Source organism: Argentina silus (assembly GCF_951799395.1).
Source record: "Argentina silus genome assembly, chromosome: 11".
Lineage (NCBI taxonomy): Eukaryota > Metazoa > Chordata > Actinopteri > Argentiniformes > Argentinidae > Argentina > Argentina silus.
The window spans coordinates 907,276-934,944 of record NC_139665.1 but is presented as its reverse complement, the minus strand read 5'-3'; the positions used below and the strand labels follow the sequence as shown (position 1 = coordinate 934,944).

General features: G+C 46.9%; 2 protein-coding genes across 8 annotated transcripts in view; one reads left to right on the top strand and one right to left on the bottom strand.

Annotated features, from left to right (window-relative positions):
* Positions 1–14: 14 nt before the first annotated feature.
* cdc42se1 (CDC42 small effector 1) lies at positions 15–15,791 on the top strand. Of its 2 annotated transcripts, none has more exons than XM_083680089.1 (5): positions 15–86; positions 8,178–8,502; positions 12,725–12,829; positions 14,103–14,174; positions 14,592–15,791. In XM_083680089.1, exons 2-4 carry the CDS (start codon positions 8,344–8,346, stop codon positions 14,169–14,171), a joined length of 333 nt encoding a protein of 110 aa, XP_083536215.1. In that variant the 5' UTR covers positions 15–86; positions 8,178–8,343; the 3' UTR covers positions 14,172–14,174; positions 14,592–15,791. The 2 variants fall into 2 exon arrangements, with proteins under 2 accessions (XP_083536215.1, XP_083536216.1); XM_083680090.1 differs by lacking the exon at positions 15–86 and adding an exon at positions 4,467–4,481.
* Positions 15,792–19,953: 4,162 nt separating this feature from the next.
* Positions 19,954–27,669, bottom strand: part of LOC310812519 (bcl-2/adenovirus E1B 19 kDa-interacting protein 2-like protein) — a 9,593-nt gene continuing 1,877 nt past the window's right edge. For 5 of the 6 annotated variants that reach the window (XM_083681124.1, XM_083681126.1, XM_083681125.1 and 2 more), the window contains exons 3-10: positions 27,265–27,650; positions 26,723–26,983; positions 26,031–26,252; positions 25,320–25,422; positions 24,646–24,777; positions 22,370–22,456; positions 21,824–21,922; positions 19,954–21,012 (exon numbers count right to left, since the gene is read on the bottom strand). In XM_083681124.1, the coding sequence (XP_083537250.1) occupies positions 20,988–21,012; positions 21,824–21,922; positions 22,370–22,456; positions 24,646–24,777; positions 25,320–25,422; positions 26,031–26,252; positions 26,723–26,983; positions 27,265–27,650 (1,315 nt within the window). In that variant the 3' untranslated portion in view covers positions 19,954–20,987. Of the gene's footprint in view, positions 21,013–21,823; positions 21,923–22,369; positions 22,457–24,645; positions 24,836–25,319; positions 25,423–26,030; positions 26,253–26,722; positions 26,984–27,264; positions 27,651–27,669 lie in introns of those variants that run through there. The other variant, XM_083681127.1, reaches the window with a different exon arrangement.

Below are 27,669 nucleotides of genomic sequence, written 5' to 3'. Positions count from 1 at the left end.
GAAAACAGCGAGGAGCAGAGTTGGTTTGATGAGACTCGCTGCGGGTTGAAGAGGTTTCAGAAGGATACTTTTGTTGCTGTTTGGAGGTAAGTTAGCGCCAAACTTGTGCCGCTTTTCTGACAATCTTCATGTGATATGATGTCCCCTCGGTTCAACTTGAATGTTGTGTGTTACAAGTTGATTGGGTAAAGTTGGCATGTAAAAAAAATACTTTACTTTTCGTAATGAGCAGAGTTTCACAAAACCAGATTATTGCTAGTTGAATATGGCATTTCAATATATATACATATGTATACATACATACATACATACATACATACATACATATAGCCGGTTTGTTTTTAGGAAAACGACCTGATTCAATCAATTGACGCTCCTCTACCATGTGAATTATACACGCCAGTCACGGTTGTCTGGAGTATCGAACTAGATCGTGATGGTTAATCGTAATATCATATGTTCACAATGAAACCTTTGAAAATGTAGACGATGTGATATCTGCAGGACTGTAATGGTCTTTTCCTCAGTGTTCATTCAGGGGCTGCTATAAAGCCCCTTGCATTCATTGTCATTGTCAACGACGACCCTCTCTTCTGAGATAAAGTCCTCACTTTTTTGCAGTGTTTAGTGACTGTCGTTGGAGTAGAATACATTTCATTGCAATCAGTCATTTTCTGGCTTGAAGCGGTGTAATAGAGTGATCAATAAGTAATGTGATCAATAAGGAATGAAGTGTCTATCTTTCCTACCTAGAAGGTGATGGATTGTATGGGTGGTGAAGTGTATGGTACATCGTCTGTATCCTCTAAGAAGAGAGCTCGTTAGATGAAATATGTCATCCATGAATAAGCAGGGCTGGAGACATTAAAGGTAGACTTGGATATGATGTCGGGGCCGAGCAGCGGGGCGTCGCTGCCAGAGATGCGACCGACTGGAGGACAGAGCAGGGGGTCAGTCAGATGGTGTATCCTTGTCAGGCAGTGTTCCTGATCTGACAAACTGTGTTTTTAAGAGTAATCTAATGAAAATTATTGAAAAATAACAATGATAGTAGCTTACACGTATGACATGGTATGACTTGGTCCTCCAAAGCAGTTTCATGATGACTAATTATGGTTATGGATGATACCATGAATATTAATGTAGCAATTATGATAAATTACTACTTCAGTTATGATTGTCAATCATGTCATACCCTTGTTCATAAATAATACATTTTTCATTTTCTGACAAGTGAAAAAAAATCAGTTCTACTTACCGAAGGACAAGGTTAATGTCAAACTCTGGACTTGACAAAACAGTTCTGGCAGTTCCAAATTAGAGGTCTAAACCTTTCAGGAATTATACAGGCCCAGACGGCGACAGTGGCTGTTGGTTTTGCGCATGAGAGAAAAACAGGCAATGTGGTGGTCTATTTACAGGAGGACAGATCTGGTTTTAGGGTTGAACTGGAAATGAGTTCAGAATATGTGTGTGTGCGCGGTTGACAGTTGCATCTCCTCTTGGTCAGGGCTGGGTTGGACTCTTCCTTAGCATTGTGCTTAAAGGTGCAACATGTGACATTCAAGCTTTCTCAAAGCTTCCTGATGGTTGTAATGACTGTTTAATTGGTTGTGATCAGCGAATGAAAGAAATGCCATTTACGAACACTCTTTTGGTCCCGCTAAAGTGCTTTCTAAAATGGAGTGTCCTCCCAGATTTCAGGAGTTTAAATTATTATATTATTATTATAATTATTATATTATTATTACAATTATTATATTATTACGGAAATGTGGTTGTTTGGAACTTCTAACTGAATTCCGCAGAGGTGGCAGTTGTTGGAAGGTAGAGATGGTAGAGAATGACAGGAAGGATGAGAGAGGAGGGATGACATGCAAGATAGGTCGGGGGTCGGAATCGAACCGGGAACCTTCTGATTATGTGCTACGCCACTAAGTGGCCCGAGGTGGCAGTTTTAGGACAAACTCACACCTGCTCCTTTAAAGTTCACTGTGCCTCATTAGCCGCCATGTCCCCACAAAGCTACTGTATCTACACTTCTACAACTCTCTCTCTTTCTCTTCCCTCGAATGTCTGCGCTCCCTCATCCTGCCGACCTGCCAAAGCCGTCCCCTAAATCCTGTAATCTCATCTCCCATCATGCTTAGTCATGAGGTGCGAGGCTGCAGACATACACACAGTACATCTCTTGTATAACGATGTCTGACTCTGACCGATCTCGTGATCCTCGCCAGAATGTGTGCCATTAGTGATGTTATCTATGACGTGATCCAAAACACAGAGCTGAGGTACGTCTGATGAGAGAAGGCCGACTTTAACCCCCACTTCTGTGTGTGTGTGTGTGTGTGTGTGTGTGTGTGTGTGTGTGTGTGTGTGTGTGTGTGTGTGTGAGTGAAGTTATGATTCATCACACACGGTCGTTCTGACTGAGATGGCCGGAAATGACTAGTTGTACTGAGTCATGGAGCTCAGCGGGACCATGTCTGAAGGGATGTTCTTGCTGTGGTCTACATTTCAGCAGGTGTGAGAGCAGAAAAAGTCTAAAGATGAAAAATATAAGAGTGGGAAGAAAAAAGAGAGAGATAGATTGTGATGGGATCACGAAATGTTTCTATTTAAAGCATCCACCTCAGGAGCTCCAAGACAAAACAAGCATCACCTGAACCAACCGCCTGACCTCAGCCATGGGTGGCGGTGCCCTGGGTGCTGTGAAAGAGCCATGTTGTTCTGGGCCGTTGCTTTTAAACTGACGTAGGCCCAAGGTGCCGTTAACCAGTAGGAAGGTTTTCAACCAGACCCCATGAAAAGGCCTCATTGTGACTCCTCCGTCAAAGAGCCCTCTCTTTCCCTCCCTTTTCCTCTCCTCTTTACAGTGAACCACTGATCCGCATCCAGAGCCTGACCTGGCCGCTGACGGGTAACACCACTAAGGCATTTGCAACCTCAGGATATGGACGAAGTCAAGTTATTGTCATCCATAATGTGTGGCCTACGTTGTCAACGGCCATGACGGGTACAGAAGCTTCCAGAATACGAGGAAAAAATGCATTCACTTTAAATGCGCACCTGAAGTAAAGAGGCGGCTTCTTAGGTTTTCCCCACTTCTTGGTCTGAACAGTCTTGTCGGAGCTTGTGAATTACCAGCCGGATGGCGTGTCTTGCTGATTGTGCGATTGATCAAAATAACACAAAGAAATGTTCTGTTCGTTGGTAAACTTACGCAACACATCACATCTATTTCCTAACAACTGCCCAAGTCCATCTCTTGCACTGTCGACACTCGTCAGGGCCCTGGGTCGCCTCGGGCGCGCCGTGCGGTCAGGGACCAAGCAGAACCTGCCTTTTTAGATTAGAACTTTAGAACTTATTGCAATAAAATTAGGTTCAAAAGTGGGTTTATAAATAACATATCAAAAAACTGAAACTGACAAATTACTCAATGTAGTGGAACATCCCTTTGAAGTAGTGCTGAAACATTTCATACTTGACTTCAAGCATTTCCTCTAATCAAAGGTGAGAGAGCTTATATTTAAACAACTGAGAGTTGATGTTTTCCTGACATCAAATCAAAATGAATAGTTTTATTCTAACGAGCTGACAAGGACATGTACAGTACAGTTGCTGTTAGATTTCATGGGATGATTAGTTGAGGAGGTTTGTTCTGTTCTCCAGCGTGTTCATGTTGGGTCTATTCTTGGCCCATCACATTGCCAGGTTACTCTTCAGCCTGGGCTGAGGTATTGTTCTATTGTGTGCGCTGCGTCCTGCCACCTTATCCTTTGAAGGAACAGGGCTTGGCACTATGATTCTATGCCAATAGGGATCCTCCCATTTTGTGCGTGCGTGTGGGTGCCTGATTTGTACAGAGCTCTGTTTGAAAGCTACTAAGGTAATTTTGTCCTTTGTCCAAAATTGAGTCCTCAATTTACAAGATTATACTGTACACTCAGTTGTCAATTGTGTGTGTGTGTGTGTGTGAATATCTATCTATAGACTATGGTATAGTATTTTGTCCCATTTGCATTTACAGCATGAAGCAGACGTCTTTATGAAAAGCGTCTTACAACAAATACATTTGTTTAAGTCAGTGAATCATCTATCCATCAGTCATCAGAAGATAAAGTAATCAATGCTCAGACCGGGGTTAGGGTTAGGGGTTAGGGGTTAGGGTCACAATCCTAGAAGAAGAATTTCTTTCGTAACACTTTACTATACAGAACTATTAGGCACTCATTTATGGCTTGATAAGTAAGTAATTGGATCATTATAAGGTCTATAGCCATTAATGGGGTTTATTTAACATTAATGTCTTTATTCAGGGTTTTCTTTTTCTCATGTTTAATTTAATCATGTGTTAGATGTGATTTCAGCAACCCTCCAATCATCGGCTCACATCCGGGGATTGAACCGGCGACCTTGCGGTTACTGGCTAGCCTCCCTAACACCAAGGCCAACCTTACCCCTAATAATATTGTGTAGTAAGTGTGTGTGTGTGTGTGTCTGTGTGTGTCTCTGTCTCTGTGTCTGTGTCTGTGTCTGTGTCTGTGTCTCTCTGAGTCTGAGGGGCTGGGTAGAAAGCTACATATTAGTGCCTAAAAACTGTCCAAAATCTAAAGTGTTCCCCTCAGGGGGAGTATTATGGGATGGTTTTAGCCACGTCAGTCTATGATAAGCCAGGAGGAAGCAGCCTACCCATGGGGAAATGAACAAACCTTTGCTGAGTCTGACTTTTGCTAACTGCCTTCTCAAAAAGGTCAAGGTCTCCCCCTTGTCTAAAAGAAAAAGAGGTTACATTTCCTCAGAAGGCAGAAAGAATCCTTTCAACCCCTAACCCTAACCCTTTCAACCCCTAACCCTTTCAACCCCTAACCCTAACCCCTTCAACCCCTAACCCTAACCCCTTGTTAATGTAATATAAGAGATGGAAACCTGGCTAAGATAAGAATAAAAGACAAATTCAGACTTGTGTCCTAGGGTGGACCTGGGGTTAGGGTTAGACACGCCTGGGGTCCAGCACCACCTGGGGTTAGGGTTAGACACACCTGGGGTTAGGGTTAGACACGCCTGGGGTTAGGGTTAGACACACCTGGGGTTAGGGTTAGACACGCCTGGGGTTAGGGTTAGACACGCCTGGGGTCCAGCACCACCTGGGGTTAGGGTTAGACACGCCTGGGGTCCAGCACCACCTGGGGTTAGGGTTAGACACGCCTGGGGTCCAGCACCACCTGGGGTTAGGGTTAGACACGCCTGGGGTCCAGCACCACCTGGGGTTAGGGTTAGACACGCCTGGGGTCCAGCACCACCTGGGGTGAGGGTTAGACACGCCTGGGGTCCAGCACCACCTGGGGTCCAGCACCACCTGGGGTTAGGGTTAGACACGCCTGGGGTCCAGCACCACCTGGGGTCCAGCACCACCTGGGGTTAGGGTTAGACACGCCTGGGGTCCAGCACCACCTGGGGTCCAGCACCACCTGGGGTTAGGGTTAGACACGCCTGGGGTCCAGCACCACCTGGGGTCCAGCACCACCTGGGGTCCAGCACCACGGCCTACAGTGCACACATGCCCATGTGGACATGGGTTAGAACCCGGCCCAGGCCCTGCTGACACACCCTCTCCTCCTTACTTTCTCTTTCTCTACTGTCTCTATGAGAAGGGGAACACCACACTCCAAAAAATAACCTTAAAAAACCAGACTTGTCGTGCATCACATGCTGATACGTACAGTATGTGTAGATGTGTGTTTTCTGCGTCATGTTGTGTCATTTGACTGGGTTGGTCTCACAGTGGCCCTTTGTAGTCCCTCATGTTTAGACCTGTCAGCCTGTTCAGCACAGATAACAGTGGCTTCTCAGCTGGAGGATCATGTGAAATCTAGTCTGACTCTAACTTCAGTGAGGGGTGTGTGTGTGTGTGTGTGTGTGTGTGTGTGTGTGTGTGTGTGTGTGTGTGTGTGTGTGTGTGTGATTTGTACAGAGCTCTGTTTGAAAGCTACTACGGTAATTTTGTCCGTTGTCCAAAATTGAGTCGTAAGTTTTGTTTACAAGATTATACACTCAGTTTTCACTTTGTCGATGCACTGTGGGCATTAATACCAGGTTGCTGGATGGTTTTTGCACAAAGGAAAGGCTTCGTCACAAGGAGGCCCAGCCAGGGTGAATGGACTATTTCAGTCCATCCCTTGACATTTGTATAAACTGAAGAAGAAATCCCATATCCTTTCAGTGATAAGATGAGGAGTTTGGTGAAAAAAAAGGGTTTTGGCTGGATGTCTGTCTGTCTGTCTGTCCCTGTCTGAACCCCCTGTCCTTTCAGTGACAAGATAAGGAGTTTGGTAAAAACCCTTTTATGGCAACCCACAACTACATGCTTGAATTCCCACAGTCGAGGCCAGAGAGCCCTGGTGCCGAGCTCAACTGGCATTCTGTGGCAGTTGGACTGAACCATCGTTGCTCTTCCGGGGGGGGAAACCTCAAATTAGATCCAACCACCCCACATCCCTGGAGAGCCCGGTTTATTTATACAAGATGATGAGCGTGCCGTCAGAGACCAGATGAGTCCAAAGTGGGAGTTTCCGTTAATCCTTACCTCACGGGACAACTATTTGAGCGGCCCCGAATCCGTCCGTCCTTCGGTTCCTACAACCCCCCCCCTCCTCCTCCTTCTTCTACTCTGTGGTTTGAGTCATGGGAAGCTTGGTCATAAGAGAGATCTTCTCTAAATAGTGTACCACACAGTATTCTCAACCCAAGGCCCGGACTCTGCCTGTCGAAACAACACAGTACAACACGGCTCTGTGGGACTGGTTCAGCCTGTGTGACTCATGGCAGACGTCGTCTTGTACCAACCTGCTGGGCCCTGCCTTTGTGATCTACTGATGCCGTTTTTGGCATCGACTGTCTAGCCATTCATCATCAGCCCCTTATGTCAGGGTAGACATTCCAGGCCAAGTTCAGTACCTTGCAGTATGATCTGATAATGGCCCAGAGTTATTGTTTTATTAATAAATCATTTATACATGCCTATAACATTGTGATGCAGTATACATGTTGGTTTTAAGTGAAGTGATCCTGCCCCCCAACCCAACTTGCTTTCTCTGAGAGCCTCAGTGACAGATTGCTCACAGCTGAAAATGTGTGATCAAAGCCTTAGCCTTCCCGCTGTGTGTGGTACCCTTCTTGAACCTTCCCTAACCAGTGTTTTACCATCGTTATGTGGTTGCCTTGGTGTTCAACTTTATTTTCATGTCCAGACATTTCTCTACCTAAATATTCCGTGTAACTTTCTTTCTAGGGTATTTCTGGGGTAGTGGAGTTTAGTACATGACGTCAAACTCTCCACCACACAAACATTCCTGAACGGTTTCCTCCAACGGTCTCACTCACAGCCTCAAGCTACGATAACGCAGAGCTGGAGGACGGCCACGTCGTTACGAAAAGTGTAATCAAACGGTCGGCAGCGTGCCCAAAGTAAACTCCAGCGCAGGCTCCGTGAAGGAGAACAACCTGTGGAAGGAGAGGAAGGAGGGAATAAAGTCAGAGAAGTCCTGTAGCTTAAAGCCTGAATCAGGAGAGGAAGTCAGTGACCGGCACTGTGTCTTCTCATCTGCGGTCAGGCCAAGCTTTTGAGTCACAGGCTTTGGGGGTTTTGAAGGTGGGAACTCCATAGAACTGCTTTGTAGTCGTCATAAGCATAGTCAGCAATTGCACAAGGCACCTCTCAGTTCGACTAGGGAGTTTATGATGCAGATGTGACCAGACTGATCTAACTATTCTGTCTGTCTGGCTGCCTGCCTGTTTCTCTCTCTGTCTGTCTGTCTGTCTGCCTGTCTGTCTGTCCCTGTCTGAACTCCCCTGTCCTTTCACTTTCAAGATAAGGAGTTTGGTGAAAACCCTTTTAGGTAGAGGCCAGAGAGCCCTAGTGCCAAGCTCAACTGGCACTCTGAGGCCGGCTTTAAGACGTCCTTTAGGTTTCAGGCAAGGTTACTCATCACACGATGACCGAACCACCTCAAGTGAAACTCTGTCCAGAGATACTCTGGTTAATCAAGAAATACCTGTATCAAAGAAGATTACACACAAGCATTGACATGATATAAACATGATGTGCATAAGAACTCTGTTCACTTTACATTTGCCTTGTCTCTCGATCAACTGTTTCTTGCCTGTCTCAACAGGTTCCACACAGAGGAGGCAGCGCGGACGTCAACCCAACTGGATCAGAGGATCGTCAAAGAACGACAGAAATCTCTGGAGTCAAGGGAATACCAGGACCAGATCTTTTGGGGGTGGGGTTTTGGGAAGTGACTGACTTTGGATATCAGATTTTGCGTGTGTATCTGGATGCCCCAGAACTATCCCAAAATTGAGGGTCACCGGGTGAGCCTGCCTTCACCAGCCTGCAGGGCGGCGACAGAGAGCAGGGTGCTGAACCGGCGAAGCCCAGGAATGAGTGAGTTCTGGCACAAGATGGGCTGCTGTGTGGTGGCCAAACCCCCTCCGGTGAGTCCAGATGCTTGTTGCTCCTTCTTTTCTGTTGTGGCCACAAACGTCACTGTGCTTAAGCCGGACGGGCCCATAATTGGGCCCAAATTCTGCTTTAATTTGATTTATATAATTTCTATTGTTGTTTACTTTATCTCCTTGTCATGTGTAGTATGTTATTCTGAATTATGATCTGAGCATATCCACACAAAACTTCAAGGTGTTACCTATCAAATGGAATCCTGCTTTTGCATCTGATCATATAATGTTTATAAGCAGTTTAGTTTAGCGTCTGGTTTTTAGGCTGTAATTAGTGAAATTTGGGCTTTCAGTTTAAGAGGTTGACTGCAAGAGCAGCCAACACACACTTCCCATGGAGTCTACTGATCTCCCTTTTTATTTTTTATTTTTATTTTTTTTTTTTTCCTCCCCCTCCCTCGACCTTTTCACCTGGTGTGTCATTCAAACCCAAGGTATCGTAGAGGTAGGTCTCCAGGCCTGCTCTACACAAGAGCTGAGTGCTGTCGTAGTTGACCTCTCTTGTCTGTGTTTTGAGGTCTTTTCTCTGGCTCAAAGGTCTGTGCAATGTTGTTGCCAAACATAGACCTTGATCATCGCAGCCAAGCTAGCCGACGCTGACCACACACTAGACCTCGACACAAACGTCTTTCTGGCTGTTCAAACCAACGCAATAACTTATCAGGGTTTATGGGTACTAGCACTCTCCACAGCTGCCCAATCGTGGGTCTTAAATGCGTGCTGGAACGGCCAAAAGTGAAACACTGCCTGAAGACCACCTCCTTATGCATTAGATTCTACGCCAAGACGTTTAAGGGGGAACCTTTTTAATGCATCAGACTTCAATAACTCTGTTGGCAGCCGCTGATCTAATTCATGGTGTTTTTCTGACTCCATCTGCGATCACTTACAGGCTGATATCTTAAAACGGGTCAGGTTTTATAGCTTTAAAGTTCAGGGGCATCCACATCATGAGAGATCCCTTAAGGAGAACTTGAAAGTGTGCCATTGTTTTAATTTGCCCATGATGCGAGGGTGAATGCCTGTCATTAAAGACCCTGAGCATACAATCAGTTGACTCCTGTTACCGTATTGAAAACGCCTCTGGACAATGTAAACACAGTTCCTTCGATCAATGCGTTTCACAGAATAATTTGGGTGTCTTCGTAAGAATGTAAGCTGTAACAAAGTTACCTTAGTTGGTCGTTAAAGCATGGAACTAATGAAGCAGGCTATAACACAGCCTTGTGGGCATGTAGTGGTACCTTTGACCTGCAACACTACAACCTTCTATTTGAGGGGGAATATTACCTGTTACCAATCAACATATTTCTGATATTTTCATATCTAATTAAAAAATCAAATACAATCCCGGAGCACGCATTCGATTTAGAGGGGATATAGAGAATGTCAGTGGAGAGGAGAGGAGCATCTCTTTGCTCTCCAGAAGTGAACTTTGACCTCTCTAGGGCCCTACCCGTTTGTGACCCTCACTCTTTTCCTGGCCCAGGTTTCGCTGGGAGAATTGCGTAATGGTGGTCTTTGTCCGTTCCCACTGGTCAACAATGAACCCAGGGGCTGAGGAGAAAGGAAGCAGACTGGGCCGGGGGCCACCGGGACGGCCCTTTCCCCTCCTCCTCCCTCATCCCTCCTTCCTCCCCTTTATTTTTAGGGCCCTTGTTTGTTCTATTGTGGGGGAGGACAATATACAGAGACGACGCTTTTTATAAACACAGACTGAAGTTCCGAGGGTTTAAATGTGACGTCTCAGAGAGATCGTCGTTTGTCATTATGGGAAGGAGCGAGCTTCGCTCAGGCAGGACCCTCGGTCAGCGCTAGCTGTCTGTCAGGTCGACACAGCTGAACACGGTCACATGACAGTCACATGTGACATGTTGAAATGGCGGCCTCCACACCTCCTCTGCAGCGGCAGTGTTGTTGCTGCTTCTATTGGTCTTTACTGGGCTACGAGTGCTGCTGTTGTTTTTGTTGATCTACGGAGAACAAATGGTAGTAAGGAATTGTAGTGAGGCTCATCAAGCTGTCGTAAAGCGGGCGTTTTTGCTGCCTTTGTTATCGGTGTTGTGGAGGATGTGGTGGCTTCATGGATCGTTGTACAGTGGAACTCCTATCTTACGCTCCCAGATCCTCATGCATGCATTCACTGTTGTCAGGGTGGCGCAAAAAAATACTGTATTTGTTGTTGTGGAAAGTCAGACGACTCCTGCAGAATGTGTTCGCTGTGTGTGTGTGTGTACTTCTATAAATGTGTGTGTACTTCTATAAATGTGTGTGTACTTCGGGGTGTGTGTGTACTTCCGGGTGGGTGTGTGTGTGCCAAGCAGCTGTGCATTTGGTAAGGTTGAGAATGCCGTTTCTTTCAGCGGGGTTTGGAAATGTGCATCAATGGTCGAGTTTTGAAGTGAACAAGCTTATGACGCCCTTCTGGTGCTTGATATCACTACGCCCTCTTTATTTGATATCACTACGCCCTCTTTATTTAGATGAATCCATAGGTCTAGAAGTATGTGAAGAGGCAGCACGAAACTGAGTAGTTTATCATTTCGCTGAACGCCGCCAAGATTTGAATGAATGATGATTTCTCTCAGCATCTCCATTGAAAGTGTTTCTAGTCCAGGAGAAGGTTGAACCTGGGTCCAAACCAGCAGGAGAAGGTTGAACCTGGGTCCAAACCAGCAGAGGAAGGTTGAACCTGGGTCCAAACCAGCAGGAGAAGGTTGAACCTGGGTCCAAACCAGCAGGAGAAGGTTGAACCTGGGTCCAAACCAGCAGAGGAAGGTTGAACCTGGGTCCAAACCAGCAGGAGAAGGTTGAACCTGGGTCCAAACCAGCAGGAGAAGGTTGAACCTGGGTCCAAACCAGCAGAGGAAGGTTGAACCTGGGTCCAAACCAGCAGAGGAAGGTTGAACCTGGGTCCAAGCCAGCAGAGGCTGCTGGAGGTAGACGTTTGATACCATCCAGATAACCCTAACCCATGCATTACAATGAGTCCGTCCTCCGATTTCTACCTCCACCAGCCTCCGCTGGTCCAGTCACACCCTGACAGGTTGTACATCGGTCATGAGTGCGTCAGTATGCGTCACTTCCTGTGCGAATGTGACACCATGAAAGGGCGGGGACGTCGTCTCAGGGACGTTATTCATTCATTCATTGACTTATTCATTGGGAGTGTAGACTTGGGTGGTAGCCAATCCCGTTGTTGCTATGACAACCAGCATAAACATGTCAGTTGAAGTCGTCTTTGATATTAGAGACAATAATAAACAGCTCTTTATTTGGCAGTTTAACAGATGATGCGATGGAGCAGAAATGTTCTGAAGGTATTGGAAAGCTCACCGTGGGCATTTTACCGCCCAACCAGGGGAGGCTGGTGGAGGTAGAAATCGGAGGACGGGCTCATCGTAATGTGATTTCTACCTCCACCGGCCTCTCCTGCGCCCAACCCTCATGTCGACATGCAGCAACAGATCACCTGATGATCTCATAGGGAGAAGACACTGTGTGTGTGTGTGTGTGTGTGTGTGTGTGTGTGTGCGCGCGTGTGTGCGCGCACGCGCGCTGTGTTTGCACTGGGAACAATGTGGGCCAGTTCTTCCACCGCGAAGTTGCTATAACAACCTGAACCTCACTTTACACGTTATGGTAACCAGACAGGTTTACATCTCTGCCCCTGTAACTAAGTAGTCACTGTGTCAACAAAGTTCAACATCTGGTCAGCTTTTTGTTTGGTCGGTTTGTGTTTGACTTGATATGGTTTTTGTAAACATCAGCCAAACAGGGACGGCTGGTGGAGGTGGAGGTGGTGGTGGAGGTGGTGGTGGTGGTGGAGGTGGAGGTGGAGGTGGAGGTGGAAATCACCTGTTTGATACCGTTCCTTTCTCCATTCCATACATCACATGGAGCCGTCCTCTGACTCCTCCCTCCACCGCAGCCAAAGCAGCAGTATGCAGCACTGGCTCAGGCCTGAAGGGTGCTGAGTTGGTTCTCATCTCCCAACAAAGCACTATACTCTATATCTGCATACAAACAAAGAACCGTCAATATATTTATTTAATTGAAATAGGTTGATGTTAGATTAGTTACCTTTGAACAACAGAAAGGTAACAGTTGTGTTTTCTGCAGCCTCCCGGTCCACTGTGACTCTCGGGGCCGTGTCTGTGGTTCAGGCCGCTGACGTCCTGTCTGTGTGCTTTTGTTTCAGAAGAAGAAGCGGAGGAAGATCGACCGCAGCATGATCGGAGAGCCCACCAACTTCATGCACCTCACACACATCGGCTCTGGGGAAATGGCAGAAGGTCTGCCGCCGGTATGTGTTTGGCTCTCGAGCTTCACCGCTGAGTTCTGACCTGCAGATGCACTGGGATGCTGAATAACACATATGGAGACTTTGGTACTTCCACTGAGCTGTGCCTGCTCCAGAGCCATGCCCAGCCCTGATAGGAACACACACACACACACACACACACACACACACACACACACGCCTGCTCCAGAGCCATGCCCAGCCCTGATAGGAACACACACACACTCACACACACACACACACGCCTGCTCCAGAGCCGTGGCTGGCCCTGATAGGAACACAAAGGCCCAGTGATGGAGTCAAAGCTCTGGAAGAGGGCAAACAGACGGATCAACCCTGCTGCCCATGTCTTATCACACCACACACACACACACACACACACACACACCATGTCTTATCACACCAAGTTATTACATAATGATAATGCAACACGTCTGTGTAAGCATGACACTGCCTCGCCTTCCGCAGTTCCGTGTGTGTGTGTGTGTGTGTGTGTGTGTGTGTGTGTGTGTGTGTGTGTGTGTGTGTGTGTGTGTGTGTGTGTGTGTGTGTGTGGGTTCCGTGCAGGGTTTAAGTGCGTGCGTGTGTATTTTTCATGCACTGCGTTCTAGTGATCCTGCTAAGGTAGTTTATTCAGTCGTTTCTTCTATTCTAAAGACAGTTGGAACCTGTCAGAAATATCCTGTAAAACGGAGGGAAAATCGGCCATTTTCTGTTCCCAAACCCCACCTCCACCGATGCTGCCACATACCTCCAGTATGGACTGTGCAACCACAGCTTACATTCACTCTTTATACATCAGACCCCCCATGTTAAAGCTCTACTACCACGATGGTGTCCAACGCAGCTGCAAGTGACTAATGGGGATCGTGATGACATCAGTGATGTCGCCTGCTGTGCTTCCTGAACATGTCAGATGACCTCCATGGAAATGAGCCTCAGGCTCAGGCTCAGGCTCTGTTTTTAACCTCCAAAATGTTGAATGTGTTTACTGACTACTTCTAATTATCAATCAATCAATCGACAGTCGCTATGCTATTGACTTGCTGGCTGGTATTGTATTGTATTGAACAGCATGTTTCCCGTGTGTGATGGACCTGAGTTCTGAGTTCTGAGTTCTGTGTTCTGTGTTCTGAGTTCTGAGTTCTGAGTTCTGAGTTCTGAGTTCTGAGTTCTGTGTTCTGTGTTCTGAGTTCTGTGTTCTGAGTTCTGTGTTCTGTGTTCTGTGTTCTGAGTTCTGTGTTCTGAGTTCTGAGTTCTGTGTTCTTCTCCTCAGTCTGGGTCGGTCCAGGAACAGATGCGGTCCAAAGGCCAGAGCATCAACGGCAGGAGGAGCCTCTTATAGCTGGTGCGTGTATCACTTGCCTTAGCTTAGCGCAAAGAATGGAAGTCTACAGGAACAACTAGCGGGCTCCTCTCAAAAGCAGGGAAAAACACCTTCTGACTACTCCAGAGCTGGGTGGTCCAGTATCGGACCGCTGTGTCTCTCATTCTGACCGTTTATTTTAGGGAAATGATCGGGAGCGAACGATGTTTGTGTTTCAGTGGGAAGTAAATGGTGTTCTGTCTCATTATCTTTTTAACTTCCACAAAATGCTGACAACAACATTCTGACTGCTTGACTAAAGAGAGCTCTGGTCCAATCATATTCTTCTCGGATTGTTTTCCTTTTTAGTGCATTAAAATGAATAACATTTCTCCTCAAGTTAAAACTTTTTATTCAGAAAACGCTGCCCACTGTTGACATCATCTGTTGTTGTTTCAGAAATGTGACCCATCCAGAGACCCGTACAGCAGCTCCTCGTTCCTCCTCTCCTTGAACCCACCTTGACCCCACCTTGACCCCCACCTGCTGTGGACCACCTCTGCACACAGCGCCTAGGCCCACCACCACCACAGCAGACGGCACCACCTGACCACTCTGCTCTCCACTAACACGACTTAATTTCCCACAATCCTGTTCAGCCCCCATCTCATCCAGTTCCAAATGGAATATGACTCTTGCCGTAAAGGGAGTGTACCCTGGATCCTCGCTTGGCAACGGGGGACTGGATAGGTTGTTTTGATAGAGCGTACAGTTGATGTTTTTACCCTTCACACTACTGGAGGATAAAGGTCTTTCTCAATGTTTCTCAGGCTCTTGTAGTGGAGCAAGCGAGGCGTCACCCAAACATTTAAAGTCTTGAATGAGACAGACATAACCGTGATATTGCTCTTGCAACACAGCAAGCATAGGAAGCTCCCTTTGTTGTCTGAAAGGTGCGTTAATGTGTGTAGCAGTTAGAAGTTGCCTGCCTTGTAAGTGGTATATGTTGAAAACTCTGTCAATCTGTCCCTACCATGTCCCTACCATGGCGGGCAGCCATTCCCAATTAGAAAATCCAGGGTTTCTCAACAGACTAGCTGGATGTGACACAACTGTTGGCTCCGCCTTCAACATTCCCTGAGTAGTGGGAGGTCCAACCACAGGAGAGGAGGCAGAGGAGGGGGAGTGGTCAATTGTACTTTGCTAATATTTTGGCGTGTTGCCTGTTTTTACGTGGATTCTCTAGAATGTTCCATTGTCTGTGATGTTCCGTTGTCCATTCCATTGTTTCTCTCTCACAGTCACACTTTTAATCAACTCACTCTTTCTCACTCTTAAAGTTTCTCATAGACTACCTGTCCAACATGCTTGTACCATAAGTGTTATTGCCAAAGTTCTGCCTTTTGTGTATTATCTGGTTTTTCATCACATGCTTTATCTATGGCTAACACAAATACTGCATCGCTCCTAATCTCTTCCCTGTATTTGTCCATCAGTCTGCTTCCTAGTGGCGTTAGACGTAGTTGTACACACGAGGCCACTCTGAGGACTTTTAAAAGCCTCTCTCTCACTAGTTGAGAAATCTGAAAAAAGCTGCATTTTAGATCCTACAACCCTTATCAGTAGCATTACATTAGGGCTGGGAATAAGAGGGTCATTACATAGGGTTAGGGTTAGGGCTGGGAATAAGAGGGTAGTTACATAGGGTTAGGGTTAGGGCTGGGAATAAGAGGGTCATTACATAGGGTTAGGGTTAGGGCTGGGAATAAGAGGGTAGTTACATAGGGTTAGGGTTAGGGCTGGGAATAAGAGGGTAATTACATAGGGTTAGGGTTAGGGCTGGGAATAAGAGGGTAGTTACATAGGGTTAGGGTTAGGGCTGGGAATAAGAGGGTAATTACATAGGGTTAGGGCTGGGAATAAGAGGGTAGTTACATAGGGTTAGGGCTGGGAATAAGAGGGTAATTACTTAGGGTTAGGGCTGGGAATAAGAGGGTAGTTACATAGGGTTAGGGTTAGGGCTGGGAATAAGAGGGTAATTACATAGGGTTAGGGCTGGGAATAAGAGGGTAATTACATAGGGTTAGGGCTGGGAATAAGAGGGTAATTACTTAGGGTTAGGGCTGGGAATAAGAGGGTAATTACATAGGGTTAGGGTTAGGGCTGGGAATAAGAGGGTAGTTACATAGGGTTAGGGTTAGGGCTGGGAATAAGAGGGTAATTACATAGGGTTAGGGCTGGGAATAAGAGGGTAATTACTTAGGGTTAGGGCTGGGAATAAGAGGGTAATTACATAGGGTTAGGGTTAGGGCTGGGAATAAGAGGGTCATTACATGATGGTAGTGTAGTTACTGTTAAGAAGAACGACAGTTACCAAGTTATTACGAGGTGGATCAGATGTTTGTTTCTGCGTTGTTGTTGCTCTGGTCCAGAGTTCTTGAATCAGAGGTGTAATAACATGGTAAGTGTCTGGCTACTAGTAACTATCGGTAATTACCATGGTTATTACCCACTTATTCCAAACTGTAATGTAAAGTTGTTACCCTATTGGTTGTCCAATTTGCTATCATGGCCAACTAATGTCATCATGTTTGTGTGTCATTACAGCAGGGAATGTCACCAAAGCCTTGAAATGTAGACTGTAGGGAGGTTAATGTTGCCGGAGCCAGCCTTGCTTTGGGCCTCCGGTCGCCCCGTGTTTGTGTTAGCAGAACCGGTCCCGACCAGAGCGGCCTGAGCGCCTGAGCTGTACTTCTGGACGGTGACCTCCGGTTCTTCCTGTTTCAATGACAATCTTCTCTTGAGGTGAGAGGAAACAGAGCAGCCTTGGTAGATAGAAGCTTACTGCAGAGAGAGAATAGTGGTGGTTTTAGTTTGGTTATTTTATTTACTTTATCATTTAATATGTTATCCTGCCTTGTGACCAAATGGAGCCACTGTTGCTGTTTCTCCAGTATTAGACTTAGTTGCAGTTTAAGACAAATGCTTTGATTTGAGTGAGATTGCTAAAAAATTATTTCTATTGCTTTTGATGTTCTCATTTTTCTTGTGAATTGATGAGCTGGATTATTATTATAATTTTTTTTTTAAGAATTTGTTTTACAAAAAAAAAAGTAGTTTTCAAAGATTTAATATCTCTGACTGAAGCAATCCCAGGATGCAGTGTGTTTCCCTTTAGTCTCAGTGTTGAGATGTTGAGATGTTTCCTGGTCTCATTGTTTGCATCATTTTAATTGCACATGTATCACACAGCCTTCATATGAGGAGGTTTGTGTACTGAGGTGTCGTAGAATAGAAAGTATTTGAACTGAAGTGTTTTTATTTGCTTCTGGGCTGTTTTCCCTCCTGAAAATACAGTTGAAATTGTATGTATGACTCTGTGTGTTTTACTGTGTGTGTGTGTGTGTGTTTCTAGTTTTTGGTTAGAAGAGGGGTGATTTTCTTCAACAGGTTGTACACAACAGGGGAGGCTAGTGGAGGTAGAAATCGGAGGACAGGCTCATAGTAATGCATGGAACAGAATGCGTACCATACCATTCCTCATTCCATGCATTACAATGAGCCCGTCCTCCGATTTCTGCCTCCCCTGGAACACAAACACAAACTGCCTTAGCGCAAAAAATAGCTTTGACTTCACTGCTTAGAGAAACAGACAAAGGAGCCTGTCCACTATTGTTACCTCAACAACAATAACAATATCAACAATAGTGGCGGAGTCATTAATTTCACGCCTTTCAAGTATTCAATACAGCGCTCAGATGGATGATGATGCATTCTTAAACAAGGTTGATTTAGACGTCTGTGCTACTTTTACTTTTGTTCCTGTGAGGAATTATATTGAATTTGTTGTTCCAAAAAAAAAAAAACGGCCAGAGCGAAGCTCATTGCAACGTGAACGGGAAGAGCCTCCCACCACCACCACTGCATATCTCCTTATCCTCAGACATCTTGTGTTTTATTACAAGCAGCTGTCAGGAGACCACGCTAATCTCAACAACCTAGAATATCGCTTTTAATCTGTGTGTGCATCCCTGAGTCTAACCATGGGGCAAAGCCCAGGATAACACATTCATCATCTTCACAGAGGAGGGGGAGGAAGTGCCCATGGGAAAGTTGAGGGGTGTGTGTGTGTATCTCTGTGTTTGGTGGGTAAACAGTCTGAGAGGAGTTTGAAGCTACTGTGCGTGTGCGTGTGCGTGTGTGTGTGCGTGCGCACTGACAATAGAGTGAACTTGACGCAGGGAAGATGTCTCAAACTGCTGGAGATGACTGGTTGGGTTCAGTAGTTCCTCACAACAGACTAGGAGCCAATCTTACCTGGAAATCCGGGTGTGGGACGCTTGTGATGTGTCAGTTCTTCCTAACTCCTGTTTTCCAGCAGAGAGGTGAATTATTCTTAGACCACCTCCTGTCAAAATTGAACATTTTAAGCAGAAAATCTCTTTTAAGTAGTGTTTTTAGGACTCCAACTGATCTGAGGCCTGGTTTGATGTTGAAGTATTAAGAAGGCAGTCTAGTGCTTTTGTTGACGGTCTAAAAGGGAACTTTAAACGGTACACACACACCGTTCCTTTGCTCAACACTTCAGAACCTCTTTCTTAGCACCTGATCAGTTGTTCTGGCGTTACCCCGCGGGAGCGTGTGTGTCTGTGACTTCTCCCCACAAGGAGGTTTTTCAGCTTCTCCGTCCAGCTGCTCTCCAAGGGGTTTTAGAGGATATTAAACCTTCAACAACACTCTACTTCCTCTCTAACAATGGACCCTGTTCCTAAATAAAACACTGGGCATCGCCAACAGTCTCAGGCACAGTGCTGTACTGTACACACACACACACACACACACACACACACACACACACACACACACACACTCTCTCTCTCAGGGTCCGTACTTGGCAGAGTTCAGTGAAGGCCCATTGTGCTTGTTGATTGCAGTAAGGGCCGCCGTCTGATAGGATCAGAGCTGGATCTCGATAAGCGCTCCTTCCAGTGCGTTTGGCAGGAGAAGTCTGGGCTGCTGGTTAATATATAACATGAGCTGTTTATATCTCTGCTTTCCAAATAGGGACTGGCAACCGGGTTCCAGTCAGGAATCTCACAAAGTGTGTGTGTGTGTGAGTGTGAGAGAGAGATAAAAACACATACAGTACAGTATGCGGTGTATAGACAGTGAAAAGTTGATTTCTGTAAACTAAGTTCCAAAACAACTCTTCATACGACTGAGTGAATAGAATATGGACAAAAATATGTTTAATTTAAGTTTAAGTTTCATTTCCCCCCACAAACAGTGGTTCTGTCACCTTCTTCTGTCAACTTCACACTTCATGTATATTTAATGACATTTCTCCCTCTCTCACACTTCATACCCACTGTTCCCTGTTCCTGTTTAGGAGTTTCCCCACAGCTACCTCACTTCCTCTCGCCGTCAGGGTCCATTTCCTGTCCGTCCGGTGTGTTCACACAGCCAGTCTCACCTTCTGGGGCGCTGGGCCAACTATCCCCCTCTCCCTCTCCCTCTCCCCCCCTCTCTCTCTCTCTCTCTCTCTCTCTCTCTCCCCCTCTCTCTACCTCCATCCCTCTCTCCCTCTCCCTCTCCCCCCCCCCTCTCTCTCTCTCTCTCTCCTCCCCTCTCTGTTCCTTTATGAAGTGCTCTAGACGGGTAGGAAGCGGGTAAAGGGCCAAACAGCCTCCCTCTCTCCCCTACGGAGATCCGAAAAACAACAACATTGTCACACACTGGAAGACCGGCCCCTGTGTGTCAGAGCCCAGAGTCCTGCCTACAGAGAATGAAGTGGAATTAAAGACAATGGGGTTTATTCATAAACGCTGGCCATTACATGGAATAGGGCTTTATTTATGGGACGTTTACACAGAAATGAAAATTCAATTCCTGTTACATGTGAGCATGAAGGAAGCATATTACATTAGTTATTATTGCTTTTATGGATTTGTTTTGGTAATTTATGTTGCTTTCACATTGTGGACAAACATAGGAGGTTGTTAGGTTAAGAATACACATGCGAGGACGATCCTTTCGTGGAAGAGAGAGTAAACGGCCCTGCCGATTCCTCTGTGAAAGGTTGTGTTACACAGGGCTTGATTACAAGGCTTTGAAGCTTTGTTTATGTCTTGTTTTTATTGCAAACGGATGAATCAATAACTGCAGACATTATCATACTTAATGATATCATCAGCTGACCTTTCAACACAAACCCTTATCCATGTCGACTTACAACATCACAATGAAACATTAACTCTGATTATGATACCAGAGGGTTTCATAATTGAAGCTGATCAAAGATGGTTCAAAGCTATAACCGAGATGAAAGATCAAAGTCATCCTATAAATGAGGTCACAGGAGTTCTGCACCGCCGGTGAATCCGGTTCCTTTCACGGAAATTGCGGCCCATAATGAGGATGCTCTGGTGGGAGCTGTGTAGATAACAGAGCCTCATAGAACATCAGACGCTAATCACCGTCAGTGACCTGTCACTTCAGACTGTCGCTTACCAGAGTGGAGCGCCCTCCTCCATGGTTAGAAGAATAAGAATAACAATACATTTTACTTGTAAAGCCCTTTTCTAGACACTCAAAAGAAACTTCACATCAGGGAAAACAAAGAGAAAAAGAAAATAATAAACCAAATGGAAGCCAGATCAATCAAACATTAGAAGTTACTTTTAAAAGGTGAAGTCTTAAGAGAGCGTCTGGAGGAGGAGAGTGTGAGCAGCCCTGCGTTCCCCGGGCAGAGCCTTCCAGAGGCGGGGAGCCGCGACGCAGGCGCCCCCGTCCCCCCGTCCCCCCTGGGAGTGAGCCTGGCTCTGGAGGTGGGTCATGGTCGTCACTTTGAGCACGTCACCTGTCCAAGCTCTCGTCAAACCTGAGAGAACAGAAATGGATTAAAAAATAATAGAAGCGCAAACAACCCACTGGAGTTCATCAGCAGTCATAACGGCTCCCTGTGGTCCTGCTGGGTGAACCTGCAGAGCGGTGTTAGAATGACTAAGCAGTCCCAGTCAAATAACAGAAATATCGGCTTCAAAAATCTTTGAGGCCCTTCCACTGCGAACTCCACATCCATACAAATAAGGATGTTGCAAACTAAGAAACTATGCCAACGTCATACATCAATGCAACGATGTGAAGGAAATGTGAACCAACCGACATCACGACAGAATGACAAACACAGTGTAAATGCACCTAAATCACTCTCCCTGAGACGGACCAGTAAGTCATGCTACCAAATGATGGCACCAGAGACAACCAATGAACTATTACAATACCAAATATGGACAACTGTCAGTCAGCCACTGGCCAATCACATCATTCCATTTTCCCCCCCAAAAATCCAGGAACCCCAATTTGATCACATTTAACCCACCAACTGCCAAAGAGTTCCGGAACACTCACCACCTAGAGTGCCCAGTGTTCTATGTGGTGTTTACCTAGCAACAACACTACAAAACAAAGCATTATAATTTATGCATTTCTGGTGAATAAAGTCACCCTCTAGCATTCTAGAATGTTGACAGTTTGGGCGACTTTATTCACCCTCGGCCCTGAATGAGTTAATTCATGTCAAACAGTTTTTGTGTGGCGAGTGGGGGTCCCTGCGACATCCCAGGTAAGCCTGTGCATTAACGAGCCCCCTGGCTCTGGGGTAACAGATTTATCTGGGAGAGGTCACTCACTGTTTCACACAGTCAGGGATCTGCACGCGCTCAGAAGGGATGTGCTGGGACAAATCCTGGAGGTTGTCGACGAACTGAAGCTTCCGGCTGAACTTGGAGCTGTGAGGGGGGAGGGGAAGGGGGGAGGGGGGGGGAAGACAATCCTAGTATGAGAGGCCCGGGGATTCACAGCATGAGATTTTGAGACTATAAACACACAATGTAATATTATAACCAGGAGTTCAATTTGGGGGGAGATGTCCATCAGTGAAGGTGGAGGAAGAGAGGATGCAGATGGGTTTTTAACAGACAGCAAACATCTCCACAGGGCAGGGGAGAGATGATCGCTACTTCAGGGGAGGCTGGGAGGAGGTAGAAATTGGAGGACGGGTTTGATACCATTCCTCATTCTGTTCCATGCATTACAACAAGCCTGTCCTCCGATTTCTACCCCCACCAGCCTCCACTGGTGCCGTTCTATGAGCTGTGTCCCTGTTTGGTCTGTTGGCCTGTCCTTGCCCTTGTTGCTGGGTAGAACAGCAGACCTCTGGAGACGGTGTTCCTCACCTGATGAAAGGCTTGATGATGGTGATTAAGGCCTTGATGTACCAGGTTGGATGGACGACATACAGACCTTTCAGGTTCTTCCTCAACCTGGGAGGAGAAATACAAAACTGGGTTGAAATATTGAACAGATGTGTTTGTTCACTACATCTCTGACAGTTCCTACGTTGTCTTGTTAGGTAGTTACGCACACACACGCACACACGCACACGCACGCACGCACACACACACACACACACTCTGGGGTCTACCAGAGGTTACCCCAGTGCCTGTAGGCCCAGGGTTCCTGTCGGCCCAGTGTGACTCTAGACAGTTTCAACTGCTGAGTCAGGGGGTCAGCTACTCTCACTTACAGGGGCTGAGCACACAACAGGAAGTGAGACAGGAAGTTGTCTAGACATGGTCAGGTGTGAAAGGCAGAAGTTTTAACATCTTTGGTAAAGGCAACATCACATAGCAAAACATGTAGAAGGCCGGACTGAAAAGAGTCGGGCTGTATATCCTCTATATATACTGTATATGGTGCTTTTTAGAGGGTCCAAACGTATCAGACTAAACAAAGTGTGTGGGTGTCTAAACTATGCACCCCCTGCAAAAAGCAGCTGGTGTTTTCTTTAACAACTGTATACATGTATTTAATATTTGACTGTAAACACATTTCTGAGGAAAGTATGAGGGACTGTGAAAAGCACAAACAGTAAAGTTGGGGCAGTAATGTCAGCGGAACACTGGGTCAGTGACTGTCAGCCTTTCACCCGCTCCACGTAGTTCATTTGATACCTTTACTGGACCCTGTAAAAGAGGGGAGGCGTGAGGCCATCCTCATTTCTACCTCCACCAGCCTCCCCTGCTGTAAAAGCAGTTCCAGACATGTGGTCACATTGTGGGATTAAGGAGACCTAGTTTAGAACAGCACGGCTTTCAGGAAATATGGGAATGGTGTTAGTGTCCAAAATCGAATTAGAATTAATTAAGAATTAACCCTTAGATACTGTTGAAATCATACATGGGGAAAGAAAATCCTAATCTAAATAATACAGTCTCTTTTTGATGACTGGAACCTACTTCCTGCTAATCTGAGAGCTACAGGAGGTTAGTAGAGACAGCCAGGAAGGAACACACAACTACACTGCTGATGATTCCACAGGCCCTTTCACCCGTCCATCACTCCCTTCCTACTCAAAGCACATTGGAGGAGAAGATCTAGGTTCCTCCCCACATATATTCTCCTCCAATGCCATTTGAGGAGGAAGTGAGGGGGGACAGAGGAGAGGAGCCGAGGAAGCGAGAGATACTGACTTGGAAGGAGGAAGCAGCACCAAAACGCCTTTTCTTGGAAGCCAAGGCAACAGTTCTTTGGTCAGCTAATATTTGGTAACTTATTGTGTGTTGCCATGTGACTCACAAACAAACTATGATGATACACAATGAGGTGGCGTATTATCTGTAATTATTTATATTTATTTTATGTTCTGATCTGGAATTGTTTATACAAATTGTATGTTCTAAATTTGATATTCATTGTAAACATGTGGAATAAAGCTGGAAGCATATCAAATTCAGAACATAAAATTAATATAAATAATTCCAGATGTTTACAGTGAATATGTCATATAGAAGTATGCTGTGTGGTTTGAGGGGATATTTATTGCCTGCTAAACACTTTCCTCTTAAAAACAGAGCGCGTTTGTTATTTTTGGAACATACAAACGCTTAATTGCTTACACAGTAGTGACAGCCGCCCGGCGGTGGGAGCTGAACCACACAGGGACCCCGACCCTCCACTGTCAGAGACAACACACCCTACAAACGTCTTGCATGTGTAATTGTAATTGTGTAAAAAAAAACAAAAAAAACAGGGCGTAGCGTTCAGTGGCGTAGCACACTAAGGCGCATACCATATCATCACAAGGTCCCTGGTTTGATTCCGGCCATCGACATATCCTGCATGTCATCCCTCCTCTCTCTCTCCCATCCTTCCTGTCATTCTCTACTGTCTCTATCCCAATAAAGCAGAAATGCCCTAAAACATATTTTAAAAAAAACAAACAAACCAAAAAACAGCACACTTTTTTTCAAGGCCATTATATGCTGGAGTGGAGGCTGGGGGAGGTAGAAATCAGAAGACGGGTTCATTGTAATGCACGGAACGGAATGAGGAACGGTATCAAACACAAACACATGTTTGATATCATTCCTCATTCAGTTCCTTGCATTACAATGAGGCCGTCCTCCGATTTCTACCTCCCCCAGCCTCCCCTGGAGCACCCAGAGCCTACCTCCTGTCGATGGTGGTGTAGCACTCCCTCAGCCAGCCGATGGAGGGCAGCTTGCTGCGTTGGGCCATGGCACACAGATAGACAATGACGTAGTTCTCCGCCACCATCAGGTCCAACGTCCCCACGACGTACCTGTGACGTTCAGGTGGGCAGTGGTTAGGGATGTTGACTAACACTGGTCCAGGGGAGGCTGGTGGAGGTAGAAATCGGAGGACAGCCTCATTGTAATGCCTGCGTGTTTGATACCATTATTCATTCCGTTGTATGCATTACAATGAGCCTGTCCTCCGACTTCTACCTCCACCAGCCTCCCCTGCAGTGTTCAGTTCAGAAAGTGTGTGTGGGTTCTCATCAACACGTGAAACCCTAGCTAACATCATAGTGTGCTGTGTAAGTTCAACTGATCGTCAGTACAGTATGATAGTGGATTACTGTATCATGCTTACAGTCTGAACAATTCAAACATAACCCTCTTTAACATTTAAAAAAACATTACAACCCTAACCCTCACCCTAACCCTCACCCCAACCCTAACCCTTACCCTAACCCTTACCCTAACCCTAACCCTAACCCTAACCCTTACCCTAACCCTAACCCTCACCCTAACCCAATGTTACAGATACGGCAACGGTGTCATTGCAACTACAGACTGATGTTGTTGCAACGTTTCCCACCTGAACAGGTGGTCCATAACGTTCTGGTAGTCTTCAACAGTGTTGTCAGGGAGATAGCAGGAGGAGAAGACGATGATGTCATTCGTCCCATCACCATAGTAACCTGGAAGGCAACAGAACTTGGATTAGAGGAACAAAAAAACAAAAAAAGAGATTAATCAAAGATCATTAGAATGTTGGAGAAGAGGACTCAGAGAGGAGTCATGTTATTGGTCCTCCAGGACTCAGAGAGGAGTCATGTTATTGGTCCTCCAGGACTCAGAGAGGAGTCATGTTATTGGTCCTCCAGGACTCAAAGAGGAGTCATGTTATTGGTCCTCCAGGACTCAGAGAGGAGTCATGCTATTGGTCCTCCAGGACCAGAACAGCCAACCGGTGAGTGGGTGAGGGTGAGGGTGAGGGTTAGGGTGAGGGTGAGGGTGAGGGTGAGGGTGAGGGTGAGGGTTAGGGTTAGGTTAGGGTTAGGGTGAGGGTGAGGGTGAGGGTGAGGGTGAGGGTGAGGGTGAGGGTGAGGGTGAGGGTGAGGGTTAGGTTAGGGTGAGGGTGAGGGTGAGGGTGAGGGTTAGGGTGAGGGTGAGGGTGAGGGTGAGGGTGAGGGTTAGGTTTAGGGTTAGGGTTAGGGTGAGGGTGAGGGTGAGGGTTAGGGTGAGGGTGAGGGTTAGGGTTAGGGTTAGGGAGGGGATGGGCTTGGGCGTCCGCTGTGAGGCTCACCGCCGTGGGACAACACGCGCAGGTACGGCTCCAGGATGCTCATGTTCACCAGACTCTCCTGAGGAGGTTCTCCGGTGCGGAAACGGCGCCACCTGATGCCCTGGCTGTCCACCAGGTCCTGCTCCAGGGAGCCCACGCCCGCCGGCTCTGGTTCTGGTTCTGACCCGCCACGGTGCCGGCCTCTGCGGTGGTGGGAGGCCACGCCCAGACGGCGCAGGTCGTCTTTGAAAAGAGAATAAAGGTTCACGTTAAGAGTTGTGGTAAAAACTATAAAATATAAACATTTATGATCAAAGTTGGAATGAATCAATACGTTAACTTCACCAACTGCCAAAGAATTCCGGAACACTCACCACATAACCCTAACCCACCCTTGGCGCTCTAGAATGTTGACAATTTGGGCGACTTCATTCATCCTCGGCACTGAATGAGTTAAACTAAATAAACTAATGAGTTAATGAGTTAATGAGTTAATGAGCTGATAAGGTGATGAGTTAATGAGTTAATGAGTTAATGAGTTAATGAGTTAATGAGCTGATAAGGTGATGAGTTAATGAGTTAATGAGTTAATGAGTTAATGAGCTGATGTGAGGGTTGAAAAGAGAGAGACCAAAGTTAAGAGCTAGTGTCCACTCGAACTGTCCACTGTGATCTGTGACCTGTCCACTGTGACCTGTGACCTATGACCTTACCCTCCAGGTCCAGGTCGTGGACTGGGAAGTGGAGAGACTCGCTGTCCGAGGGGGTTTCCAAGGCGTCCAGGTCGATGTCCAGCGCCGGGTCGTCGTCCAGCGACCGGTCGTCGTCCTCCACGGGCGATGGGGAGACGGCGGCGGTGGCGTAGTCATCAGAGACGGCCGAGTCACTGCGTCCCAGCGTCAGGCTCAGGGCCGGCGCCACCAGCTTCTTCTTCCTGGGTCGTGACCCCGTCAGGGCCAGACTGCTGGGCGGAGCTACAGTGATGAGATTATATTATATGGATTTGCATTTCAAAGGAGCTACACGTGATATTTTCACTGTACTACAGCATCAGGGGAGGCTGGTGAGGGTAGGAATTGGAGGACGGGCTCATTGTAATGCATGGAATGGAATGAGGAACGGTATCAAACACGTGGTTGTCATGTCTTGAGGTTCACGACAACAGAAGCCGATGAAGTTGAAGACCATTCAGCATGCATGCACCTTCCACCTCATGCTCTTTACTAGAGCAGAGACCGGGGGGTGTGGCTGTTACCTGGCCTGGCGCTGGCCGGCGTGGGGGTCTCTGAGGCCCCTGGAGGTGACCTGCAGGCTGGCGTGGGGGTCTCTGAGGCCCCTGGAGGTGACCTGCAGGCTGGCGTGGGGGCCTCTGAGGCCCCTGGAGGTGACCTGCAGGCTGGCGTGGGGGTCTCTGAGGCCCCTGGAGGTGACCTGCAGGCTGGCGTGGGGGTCTCTGAGGCCCCTGGAGGTGACCTGCAGGCTGGCGTGGGGGTCTCTGAGGCCCCTGGAGGTGACCTGCAGGCTGGCGTGGGGGCCTCTGAGGCCCCTGGAGGTGACCTGCAGGCTGGCGTGGGGGTCTCTGAGGCCCCTGGAGGTGACCTGCAGGCTGGCGTGGGGGCCTCTGAGGCCCCTGGAGGTGACCTGCAGGATGAGGAGATAG

Excerpts from the sequence above, each read along its gene's own strand:
- cdc42se1 (XM_083680089.1), top strand. The coding sequence starts at position 8,344 with ATGCCCCAGAACTATCCCAAAATTGAGGGTCACCGGGTGAGCCTGCCT. Across the intron at positions 8,503-12,724 it reads TGGTGGCCAAACCCCCTCCG|AAGAAGAAGCGGAGGAAGAT; the intron begins GTGAGTCCAGAT and ends CTTTTGTTTCAG. Across the intron at positions 12,830-14,102 it reads TGGCAGAAGGTCTGCCGCCG|TCTGGGTCGGTCCAGGAACA; the intron begins GTATGTGTTTGG and ends TCTTCTCCTCAG.